The sequence below is a fragment of the Atta cephalotes genome, assembly GCF_000143395.1.
Source record: "Atta cephalotes unplaced genomic scaffold scaffold00039, whole genome shotgun sequence".
Classification (NCBI taxonomy): Eukaryota; Metazoa; Arthropoda; class Insecta; order Hymenoptera; family Formicidae; genus Atta; species Atta cephalotes.
In genome coordinates this window covers 245,322-258,706 of record NW_012130103.1, presented here as the reverse complement: position 1 = coordinate 258,706, position 13,385 = coordinate 245,322, and the positions used below count along the sequence as shown (strand labels likewise).

Sequence of the window (13,385 nt, the reverse complement as noted above, 5' to 3'; positions counted from 1 at the left end):
TAGTTTAGTATATATTGTTATTATTATTATATATATATATATATATATATATATATATATATTCTTAAAAATTCATACATTATATATATGAATTTTTTTTTATTGTAATATAGTATATAAAATTATATACACTGTTAAAAATAAATTGTTAATTTTAACAGTTTTGCATGTCTTAGAAAGTTCAGTATTCATTTTTAAGTTAAAATTAGCATTTTATTTTTAACAGTGTAAACATGTAATAGAATCTTGTTGTACGCTCTATTATGAATATCGTGATACTATTTGGAGCAACAGATGAGAAAATCCGCGAGCAATGAAAATTTGGGTAATTGATGCATAAAAGTCATCTAAAAATTCATTTGGATTTTTATGAAACTTTGTTTCGGCAATATAAAAATATATGTCTAAAAATGTACACGTTATAAACGATTGTACAATGCATGCGATACGTACATCATACTTGAGAACTTTCGCTAGAGGACACCTAAATAGAATATCGGATTTTCTTTTCGTGTACGCCCATCTGAGCCAGACACTTTCTTCATTTGTCAAACGAACGTGCATCACTGTTCCGCGTATTAATATGTGTCATGTAACGGAACGCGCATAGCAAGCTTCCTTTACATTGTGCGTAAATTTGTGCACGAAAGTTTAATTCTTTGAATTTAAAAATTTATTATATTTCTTTTTAATTCTTATCACTTATCAATATTTTGTATATTAATTTTTTAAATAAAAAATTTTAATTAAAGTTAAAAATATAATTTAAAAAGGAAATAATATAAGATACTATTATAATAGATAATAGATACTATTATAATAGATAACCGATTATAGTAAAGAGCATTTTGTATTTGTGTTAAAAGTGATCTATTTAAATCTTGACTAAAATTTTGTTGATTGTTATTTTAGTTTCGCGCTTGCAATTTTTACTGATTTTTAAAGGAATTTCCGTATATTTCTTTCTATATTTTTTTCCTATTTATAAATCTTTGTTCGTTTTTTATTTTATTTTTTTCTTTTCTGAGTGCTCAAAGGATTCGCTATTACGATGCCTTCTTGAAACGCTCATAGCATGTTAGAGTATAGTAAGTATAGTAAGTGTGGCAGTAGGATGCCGAGGAACCGTTATCCATCGACTCCAGCTATTTTTATTATTATCGTCGTTGTGCTATACTTTTAGTCCGAGCGTTCAAAAACGTCACTTCGACTTCTCATTTGAAGAAGTACCTTATTTCTTCATTATTATTAAAGTGCTTTTTAATGTAGGTAACTCATTAAGCCAGTTTAAATTCGAGTTCAATATGATGCTTGTAATACGCTTCGTATCGCTCTATTTTCGATCAAAAATTTCTTTAACTTATTTTTCACCAAGAATTAAATAATTTTTATTGACTTTAATCTAAAATCTCTATTATTCTTGACTTGCAAAACATTACTTTTTATATCTGATATTTCCGGAATATTAATTAAAAAAGTTCTGCCTTCTACATGTCGAAAATATTGAAGTCTTTTCAGACTAAGGTATGATACTGTGACCCAGAAAATCGAAAATTTATTTTCAAAGAAAAAATCCAACTTATCCAATATCGTAAAATATCTTGGATAAGCTGATATCGAAAGTCTCTACGTCATTATTTGAGTCATTTCAAAACATAAGCAAAAGTGAAATAAATCTAATTATCAAATCCTAAAAAAATGTGAATGTAGATTTAACATCATAAGTCATTAAATTATTTTCATTATTAATGTTGGTGTTTACATCAATATCAATCACGGTGAAGATTATCACGGTGAAGATTATATTTAACGCCATATTTATATTTTTATAATAATGAATAATGAAAAATCAATGATCAATTAATGTTAAATGTAATTAATAAAATGTAAATAATAAATAAAATCTAACTAATACTAAAGCAGGAAATTACATTTAAAGTATATTTTATAAATTGCAAAATTATTCTAATTTCTTATCTTAAAATCCATATGAAGACAGAGTTTCACTCTGATTTACGCTTAATTTGCAGAGCCGTTGCTGAAAGTCGCCGGTCGATGTCCGTCCCTCGTTGAACAGAACGTGTGTCCATCGAGAGCACCAGCCTGCGAGAATGACTACCAATGTCAAGGCACGGAGGAACGTTGCTGCAAGACTGCGTGCGGTCTCCGCTGCGTCTCAGGCGAGTTAACTGGATGCGAGCAGTTGGAGTTGGCGGCTGTGAGGAGATCGCGGGCCCTCGGCGTTCGGGGTCCCCAACAGTTCATTCCGCGATGCAACAATGAGACCGGCGAATTCGAGAGGATACAATGCGAGCCGCACGGTCGCAGTTGCTGGTGCGTCGACGAGATCGGCGCCGAGATACCCGGCACCAGGGCGCCCAGCAAGAGTGTCGTCGACTGTGACAAACCTCATAGTTGTCCAGCTCACAGCTGTCGGATGCTCTGTCCTTTGGGATTCGAAGTATAAATTCACTTTACGTTTGTCGCATTCAATTTACAGTTATCAGTATTGAAAATATCCAAGAATAAGTACTTTCTTTTTGTGCTGAAGTACATCTTTGTTACTTCTGCAATTATCACTTATTTACAGTTCGAAAATGTTAAACTTTTAAACATTTTTTCCGTAATTGTTGATCGTTCAATTTCACGAATGTCGATTTATGACATTTAATTTCTAATAAAGTACGGCTGTTAGAAATATTCAAAGATATATAAAAAAAAAGAATTCATAAAATATATTTTTAAATAGAATTTTATACTAGATATACTTGATTGTTTCGTGCCAAATAATCTTAATATGATGCTTTTCACATGAAAATCTTTTCAATACTGACATTGAAAAATTTAAACGCTTTTGTTAAAATATCTAACGTTTTCTAGATCAATGAGGTCACCGGTTGTCCCAAATGTGAGTGCAGGGATCCCTGTCGTGGCGTTACCTGTCCAGGAATTGGACAAACATGCGAATTAATCACTATGAATTGTATTCGAGAACCATGTCCTCCAGTACCCAGCTGTCGGAAGACCAGGTCCTTATCGACAATTTGTCCGGCAGGCGAACCTTTGCAGATCACTGATTCACCGCGGCCGTTTCTTTGCGGCGACACGCCAGGTAAACCAACTTGTCCGCCAATGTACAGCTGCCTGGTGGAGTACAAACAAGAATACGGAGTCTGCTGTCCGGCCAGCGTGAAGATACAGCGACCCGGTACATGTCCCGCGGAGGAATCGATGATGAATTCGTGCGGGCCCACCTGTCGCTATGACCTCGACTGTCCCGGGCCTCAAAAGTGCTGTAACAACAAGAATTGCGGCGGTAACATATGCATGATACCTGGGGATCTTACCGCATGCCATCGCGACCGCATGCTTGCCGAGATACTCAGTGTCTCCGAGCGCCAGGGTCGCGGTTACATTCCGCAGTGCATGGAAGGTGAGGAATAGGCCATCAAATATTCCTATCGATTGATTTGGTTTTGGTCGAATAAAACTTCTAAAATACAAAATAATTATACAGATGGAAGTTTCCAATCGAGACAATGCTCAAGAAATGGCCTCGTCTGCTGGTGCGTAGACGGTGACGGTAGAAAAATATCCGGCTCTATGGGGCCCGCCGAAAAGATTGATTGTAGATCGATAAGCAAAGCACGTTCGCTTCCGGCATCTTGCACGTCTCAACAATGCGCCCAAGTTTGCCAATACGGCTTTAAAACGGACGCTTCCGGTTGCTCGACTTGCGAATGTGATGATCCATGCGAAGGGTAAGCATCACCACCACAGTAATAATTAATATTTTATTTGTGAGCCAAAGCTAATAAATTATAAATTGTTTATTTGATATCTTTTATTCATCATAATTATATTGATTTTATATACGAATATCCAGTGTCGATATTATCTTTTCACTTGATTAATCAAGCTTATTTTTATAGATTTCCGTGCCCTGAAGGGCAAGAATGTATTTTAAAGCAGGAGAATAGCTGTCCCGATTTTCTATGTCCTACAAAACCGGAATGTAAACCCAGAAAGACCTATAAGAGTCCTTGTACTGTCGGTGCACCGCTGATCGATCAAGATGGAAATGCCGCAACTTGTTCTACAAATGAAACTTGCCCTGATAGTTACAAATGCACGATGGTACAGGAAGCCGATCAATCGGTGTGCTGTATGGAAACATCGAACTCTGCAAAGGCACCCACAAGTAATAATTATATAATAAATAATCAGGAATAAAGTTAATTCCATTCCCTACAAGCGAGAAACATTTTGGAACATTTTAACATTACATTTTGACATTGCAGCAACGTTACAATATTGAAATGTTCCTTGCTTACTGGGTTATTATTATAAATATTTAATCATTAATAACAATAAGTGAGAATAACGATAAGTTGGATTGAAAGAAGAAAGAAATTAGAATCATGAAAATGTCAAGTTTTTCTCCACGAATTTCACAAGAAATCATTTTTAGTGTGCGAGTATCTGCGAGATTTTAACGATCGTATGGAGGGTACGAGGGAAGGAATGTCCCTGGCAATCCCAGCACCTCAGTGCGAGGAGGATGGTGGTTACAAGTCTTTGCAATGTTACAACAGTACCAGCTGTAAATGCGTGAACCATCGCGGAGTGATCTTAAAGTCCGGCCTGGATTCAGTCGCTTCAATGGATTGTGAAGCCATCAGGGAACTCACACAGATTTGTAAGCGTTTGTACTGCAATCTGATCTGTCCGTACGGCTATGAGGTGGACGCAACTGGTTGTGAGCAGTGTCGTTGTCATGAGCCATGCCGCGATGTCACCTGCGATTCGCATGAGACCTGCACGATGATTGACGTCAACTGTGGCCCGAACGAATACTGTCCAGCGGTGCCGGCATGTCTTACGACGAAACCGGGCCAGTGCCCGTACCTCGTGCCGAGCTCATCGAGCTGCGAGCTGCAGTGCAGCAATGATCAGGAGTGCTCATCCGGCGATAAATGTTGCTCGACCGGTTGCGGTACGCAATGCGTGGCGCCGGTCATGGCCACGGCTTGCCAGCATGCTCGCGCGGTCGCCGAGCATGCTGCCAGAGAATCAGGCGAGCCCGCGAGAAGGACTTATATACCCAGGTGTGACTCCAATGGCGCGTTTGAGCCAGTGCAATGCCACAACGGTTTGTGTTGGTGCGTAGATGAAGAAGGCAAGGAAGCGGCGGGTACTCGGGTCCTCGAAGGAATCGTGCCGCGTTGTAACACACCCTTGAGATGCCCAGAAATCGATTGCAAGCTCGACTGTCCGGATGGATTTGAACTGAACGCAGACACAGGTTGCCCGACGTGCTCATGCCGCGACCCGTGTCGCAGCGTAACTTGCCGCGGCGAGAACGAGGCGTGCCGGATGGTGGAGGTCGCATGTAGTGCACCACCGTGTCCCCCGGTACCAGTCTGCTTACCGAAGAAGGACAACCCGTGCCCGAATAGTTCGCCGTTGCTCGAGCAAAACGGCTCGATCGCCACTTGTGGACCACATGGTCATCATTGCCCTTCGACGCACAAATGCGAGCTGTCGCCATTGGACGAATACGCAGTGTGCTGTCCGAAACCGCGTGAGGTCTGCTTCGAGCCACCCCGAAGAATACCATGCAATCCGAGCGTTGGCTTCAATGAGACCGAGAGATGGTTCTTTGATCCGGAGCGCAATGAATGCCGGCGCAAGAACGAGTGCACCGTCGGCCACAACGACTTCTCCAGTCGACTGGTGTGCGATACAGTATGTCCTGTATTGTCGCAGTGCGAGAGGTTGCGCGAGAAGAATCTGAAGCGGTCGCAACGACTCAAGCAGCCCACTTTCCTGCCCAAGTGCAATCCTGATAGTGGAACGTGGGAACCGGTGCAGTGTCTGGAGCACGTTGGTGTCTGCTGGTGCGTGAATCGTAAGGGCCAGCCAATTAAGGGTTCGCTCACTCGAACCGCCGAGCCAAAGTGTAACTTCCGGCAAGCAAGACGCGGCGGCAGAAGACCAGAGTCGCAGGAGATAGACCGTGAGATTCAAGCGATTATGGAGGACGCTCTGCTGAACTTGGAAACGGACGAACGGCAAACAGGAAAGATTCTCGGGACTAGATGTCAGGCGATGAAGAACAAAGGTCACGTGCCTACGATATGCGATCCACAGGGTAGATTTGAGCCTACACAATGCGCTGGTGATACTTGCTGGTGTGTGGATGAAGCTGGCAATCAACTAATTGGATCTGAGCCGTTTTTGAAGGGAACTAACATTTGCCGTAAGTGGAAGATTTTTTTAAATTAAAACTTAATTGTAATAATTTGACAAGTATATGATTAAAATATGAGTTAAATTTGAAATTAAATTTGAAGTTAAAATTTTATATTAAGATCTATTAACTTTTCAATTTAAATATGAAATAACAGAGTAAAACAAAAGATAGGATTAGTATACAAGAGATTGGAGCCATTTATCATACAGGGAATGATTGTCAAAACGCTTATAGGTAATTCAATTAATATATGTAATGTGACCAGACGTTCCGATTTCGACAAGATAGTCCCACTGTTCCATTTAACGAAAAGTAGCGAAAAAGTCTCACTGAAAAATATTTACATTTTGCCAAATTATAGAATCACAGAACAAATTATAGAATCATAGAATATGTATTATCGCTTCCAGGAAATAAGCAGCAGTTGAATGAATTTTCTCTGCAATGAACGAAGTATGGACAGCAGAAAAAAGTGAACTTTGAGTTTGTATTCTAAACTAATATTAATAACAAAAATTAATTTTAATTTCATTTGCCAAGAATTTTATATATTTCTTAAGTACTTAACCTGACTTATTAAAGCAAATAATTTAGAATGAAATTAAATATAAAATAGTAATTGTATTATTTTTAAAAAATAAATTACTATTATTATACTTATCTTTATATCCATATCTACCTCCTTTTCAATCCCACTTAAGAAAGTCCTAGTTTAGATCTAAAAATATCTGGTCACATTAAGTATATCTAGTCACATTAAATATTAATATATTAATATTTAATATATTAATGTATGATAGGAGATTCTCTTCTTTTAACTATAAATTACTTATAATTAATACTTATAATTATACTTATAATTATAATTAATATAATACTAATTTATTATATAAAATGATTTGCGCCAAAAGTCGTGTATATTACTTATAACGACTTTTTAAAAAATGAAATGAATAAATTTTTCTTATCTCTTTTTTATCATTTGATATTACCAATAGCATTTCTTGTAATATAAAAAGTAGAAAATGGAATGCCTTAGATAATTTTTGCTCTGTAATTATTAATCATTATTGTAACAAAGTTTGTGAATATAATCTTTTTCATTAAAAACATGTATTAACCAAGATAGTCGGGATTAGTTGCAATGCGTGACAGTCAATTTTAGTCTCTTTAAATCAGCAATCTCTTTTGTAAATTTGTAAATTTAATCTCTAGAGATGTTTTATATAGATATTAATGTTCTTTCATATAAAAATTATGTATATTTATATACATATAAATTAATACGAAAATAAATTACACATTTGTGATTAAAAAATCATTTTATTTATATAAAATGATTTCATCAATCATTTTATTAAAAAATCATTTTATTTATATAAAAATACTATACTATTATTTCTTAAAATATAGAACTAAAATAAAAATTGTATTTTTTGTGTTTTATCCACATAAAGTATGTTATTATTAATTTTGGAATGTGTGACAATTGATGTGTCAAATTGGAATAATTGTCACATTTTTTTCACAGCTTTAAAATTATATATTATATTATATATAATTTTAATAATTACTTATTTGTACGATAATATATTCAAGATTAATATATTTTTTAATACCTAAGGAATGTATTACAACGTGTTTAAAAATCTTACATCCACATTTTTAAAAAAACCATTGAAAAATTGTAACAATCGGTCCTAATCTCCCCGATTTCTCATAATATGACAGTCGCATACACGCGTGTATTTCTCTAAATTAAAATTCTTAATTATAAATTTTAACAACAATGTTTTATTGCAATTTAAACATAATATCTGTTATATTATTTAGTACCCACTCCAGTCGAAGCTGTTGAAGTGACGTTACGTTTCCCCGGTCGATTTCTTGCCAACGACGAGAAGCGATTCGCTCGAGAGGCCGAGAATTTTCTGCACGAACTAGGTGCGAGACTCCGAAAAGACATACGAGTAGAAATCAATCAGGATTCGGCAATCTTGAGCTTCGAGATTGTCGGCACGAACAAAGTAGACGTGGCGTTCCATTTGGAAGAGCTCACGCGAATTCAGAAGTTGTCCTTGCTGGGTTCGTCTGCGGATGCGACGACTTCACGTTTTACGCATCGCTCTGTACCTATGGCAACGCAGAGCCGGATTGTCACACTGGAACAACGTGAGATCCTCACGCAAATGGAATCGCCGTTTTATCAAACAGCTACGATCGTGCTCGCAGCGAGCAGCGCCTTCATTATTAGTAGTCTCGTTATTCTACTAATGTTGTACCGCAAAAAGGTAGGAACTTTTAAAATTTCGCTGAAGATATTAACTCTTTAGAACAGTGAGGGTTTAAGCACAAAGATGGCCATAATTGAATTGTGAAATGGAAGTCGTAGATCGATGCATAATGATTGATGTACATGCGTCTTTCTTAATTGTTTCTCATCTTTGTGCTTAGGTTGTGCTTGACTCTATTGAATTCATTCAATATATTATATTCTTTATATTTGCAAATTTGAATTATTGTTATTGAAGTAAATTTAGTATTTACGTATATATGTACTTATTTTATGAGTTATATTGTTTTGGTTCTTTAAATTCAATCAGTTTTTAATTAATACAAATTAAATGAGTTTCATGAATCCAATTTTAATAACAGTGTTACAAATTTTGATATTATATTTTGATATTATTATTTTCAGAGTATTAAATATCTTATGTTTAGTCTTAGTCAATCTAAATGTACATGGAAAGAACGATTTTGTTGAAGTATCTAAAAATTTAGCTAGATATAGATTTAAAAATAATTTTGTTGGGCCATCTTAATAATTCGATAGGAATCTCAAGCGTGATGAGTATAATATTGCAAAAAGTTTTGACATTCTAAAGTAGCCTACATAATAATTTTTGATGGTCTAAAAAATTATTTTTAAATTTATATCTAGCTAAATTTTTAAATATTTTAATAAAACTGTCTTTTCCATGTATCAATTATATCTTAATCTAAGTTTCATTTAATATATTTTTAATATCGTTGAGAATTATTTATGATACGACTATCATTAAATTTTCTAAATAAATCTTGTAGATGAAGCTAAAGGATCCCTCGAAAATGTTTCCAATGGATCAACACTTCCTCGCTTATAATCAACAGCCGGTTTACGTGATATCAGGATCGGAGCAGAATGAGAAAGAAAAGGAAGCTGCGGCACAGCAGAAGCTAGAGAATATTCATACATCGGACACTATTGTCGGAGCATAAAACGATTCGCTTTTTACATAGATAATTTCCATCTTGTACGATAGTGATTCTTAAATTTCTTTTTCCAGGTGTACTCAAATTATAACAATCGATAATTCTTTAATTTTTATACCTTTTTCTATATCTGTAACATTTTTTTTTATACGCGAGACGTATAATATAATTGGTAAGGGGATAATTTCTCGTAAAAACATATATTAAAAACATATATTAAAAGTATAGAAAAAAATTTTTTTAGTATGATTGTTTAATTTAAAAAAATGTTTGTTTAAAAAAATATTAAATGTTTGCTAAGAATATTAAACAATTAAGAACATGTTTTTATGTTTTTACAACTTTGAATGTGTTTGATGTCTTATATACATAACTGAATTTATTCTTAACTATTAGCGATTAATAAATAAAAGCTCACAAATCATAAGTGCAACCTGGAAAAGTGAAGTAATGTCGTACATGGTATAGTATACATCGTAATCAAAACAATGTCATGATATTTCACTGTCGATATTTCGTCCTAATTTATTGTCCACGAGATTCATCATTACGGTCCAGACTTGACGATCAAACGAATGCATGCGACATTGGATCCGGTGTTCATACATCTGACTATATAGATTCTATAAAGACAACTATTAAAGACTTGTTCGACATTATTTACATAATGTAAATTTACATAATGTAAATCATTTGTTTCAAATTTATTAAGTGATTTTGACAAAATATAGAGGATGATTCAGAAATGTAATCTATTATTTTAAAGTTTAAAACAAATAACGATTTTTTTGTGAAATCGGAAACATTTACTCGCGAATAATGAATTTATCGACGGACATTTGTTTGATCGTCGAGGATATAGGTATGGGAAATGATTTTATTATATTTTCATTGATATTTGTCTTCATTACCTCTTTGATGTGTGAATCATTAACGCAAGATTGTCCTGGGTTTAAAAATCCTGAGAAATCATTACGTTAATACGTCCATACAATTGTAAATAGATTATTATATTTATAGATTTATACTGTGTTCGATTATATATATTTATATAGACTAATAAAGATCGAAATTCTCCTGTTTTTCAATAATAAGAACATTGTCCCAACCGACAATTTTAGCACATGAAAACCAGTCAAAATTAACATAAATTTGATTCCGAACGATTTCGGTTTATGGAATATTAAAGACATTTTTGAACAAAATGAATGGTGTGAAGTAAGTATTTAACCTTTAATACACATGTCTGGGTCATTTGTGTTCTGCGCATTTCTTTCACTTCTGGGTCATTTGTTCATCCAGAGGTGAACTTCAAAGTTCCAGTTAAAGGATACGCACGAAAAGCCGACGCACAAAATTTATTTTTTAGATACCAAACTTTTTTTAAGAATAGAAAAAAGACCGGTATTTGACCAGGTGCTCTTAGTATTTCAAAAAACAGAAATGGGCAGAACACGAATGACTTAAAGGTGTGTATTAAGGATTAAAAATGATTAAGTAAATTGCATATAATAATTAAAATTTGCTTTTTACTAAATTAATAAATATTTAACTTATGTCAGCTATTTAAAGTCAAGCAAACTTCATATCAATGCTCAAACTTTCGACGAACCACAATATTTGAAATCATAACTGTTCGAAAAAATGTCTGCAATATCCGAAAAAATATTAACACACTGATTTACGCTTTGCGACAATCGCTCATGTTGAACTCGACACTCCCGACGCGTCCGAATCCGAGATACGTTTTTATGAAATTCGAAAGACGACAATAACTTTACATCGATATCCAAAACTCGACGCGCCAACTGCAACGCAATAGGGCAGAATTCCAATTGCGTTTGACCATCCCACGTACAAATTTGTGCTAATTTATGCTACGACAATTACTCACTGCCAGATTCAACACTCCTAAATACCTGTTCAAGATGCTCGAAAGATCGCAGCAACTTCACTCTGATTCTAGAATTCGAGAAGTTCGACGCACCAACGGCCAACAGTCCGATCAGAGCAACGCCATAGAATCGTGAAATACGGATCATTTGGCAGTCTCACGTACTAATTTATGCTCCATAATAATTCGACACTAATAGTACACTACAGAAAGTTAGAAACCAGTAAGACCACGGCACTTCACTCCGATGCTTCGAGCGAGCCAATTTATTAATCGCCGGTTAACAAGAATAGTTCGCACACGTTATTCCACGACAATCATTCGCCAGATTTTATGTCCCGACAATCCTACAACATTCATTCCTCATACGAAACTCGTTCTGAACGGAAAAAATACGTACGAAACATGGAACGACGCAAAACGCGTTAAACATATACCAACGCATGCCGGGTAGTGCCAGGCAGTGCCGAGTCGCCCAGCTAACTGACGAGTGTGACGCGCAATAGACTATGTGACGTCACCACGTGCGTCGTACGATAATCATGACCGTTAACATTTTCAAAAAAACGGTCGCCGTGTTTTCGCATCGCTAAGCCGTGCATTAATCAACTGTTACCACATTTCTATCGTCTTATTCTATGATTTATCTTACATATCAGATAGTGGATATGAACGATGTGTTGATCGTTCATTTATACTATTCGAATCTGCCCAAGCAAAACAAGTTATAATATTAAAATGATTATTAAAAGACACTTTTAAATTATTTCCGATTCGTTTTAATCTTTATAGTACACATGTTAATTTTTGACATCCTTAATTCACTCGTTCGGTCATTCATGTCCTGGCTTAATTTCCATCCTTTACAAGTATATAAAGTATAAATTATTAAATAATTTTTATATATATTTTGATATCTTTAGAAAGTATTTGTGCAGTTATATAATAAATTGTAGATAAATTATTGTAACTAAATATAGTCACACTTCGTCAGTTAGCTGGGCGACCCGGCACTGCCTGATACTGCCTGGCACGGCCGACGCGCAATAGACTCTGTGACGTCATTACGTGCGTCTACGATATTCATGACCGTTAATATTTTCAAAAAAACGGTCACCGTGTCTTCGCATCGCTAAGCCGTGCATTAATTAACTGTTACCATATTTCGTCTTATTCTATGGTTTATCTTATATATCAAATAGATGTGAACGATGTGTCGATCGTTCATTTATACTATATATATATATATTCGAATCTGCCCAAGCAGAACAACAAGTTATAATATCAAAATGACTCTAATGACTATATTTAGTTACAACAATTTATCTACAATTTATTATATAACTGCACAACTTTCTAAAGATGTCAAAGTATATGTAAAAATTATTTAATAATTTATATATACTTATAAAAGATGGAAAAGCCAGGATACGAATGACCGAACGAATGTATTAAGGATATCAAAAACGTGTGTACTATAAGGATTAAAACGAATCGGAAATAATTGAAAAATGTCTTTTAATAATCATTTTGGAGTCATTTTGACTTTATTATAACTTGTTATTCTGCTTGGGCAGATTTGAATATATAGTATAAATGAACGATCGACACATCCATTATCTGATATGTAAGATAAACCATAGAATAAGACGATAGAAATAACAGTTAATTAATGCACGACGATTTAATGATGCGAAAACACGACCGTTTTTTTGAAAATGTTAACGGTCATGATTATCGTACGACGCACGTGATGACGTCACAGAATCTATTGCGCGTCACACCTCGTCAGTTAGCTGAGCGACCCGGCACTGCCTGGCACTGCTCGGTACGCGCTGGTACGTGCTTGACGCGTTTTGCGTCGTTCCGTGTTTCGTGCGTATTTTTTCCGTTCAGAACGAGTTTCGATGAATGTTGTAGGACATAAAATCTGGCGATAAATGATTGTCGTGGAGATCGCGTGCGAATCTATTCTTGTTAATC

At 35.3% G+C, this 13,385-nt stretch overlaps 1 protein-coding gene across 1 annotated transcript in view; it reads left to right on the top strand.

The window, feature by feature from the left end:
- Positions 1 to 9,514, top strand: part of LOC105621980 (cysteine-rich motor neuron 1 protein-like) — a 9,751-nt gene extending 237 nt beyond the window's left edge. The window contains exons 2-8 of the mRNA XM_012203411.1: positions 2,031 to 2,461; positions 2,881 to 3,433; positions 3,518 to 3,761; positions 3,933 to 4,201; positions 4,472 to 6,262; positions 8,090 to 8,547; positions 9,341 to 9,514. Coding sequence (XP_012058801.1) covers positions 2,031 to 2,461; positions 2,881 to 3,433; positions 3,518 to 3,761; positions 3,933 to 4,201; positions 4,472 to 6,262; positions 8,090 to 8,547; positions 9,341 to 9,514 — 3,920 coding nt within the window. The remainder of the gene's footprint in view (positions 1 to 2,030; positions 2,462 to 2,880; positions 3,434 to 3,517; positions 3,762 to 3,932; positions 4,202 to 4,471; positions 6,263 to 8,089; positions 8,548 to 9,340) is intronic.
- Positions 9,515 to 13,385: the final 3,871 nt, after the last annotated feature.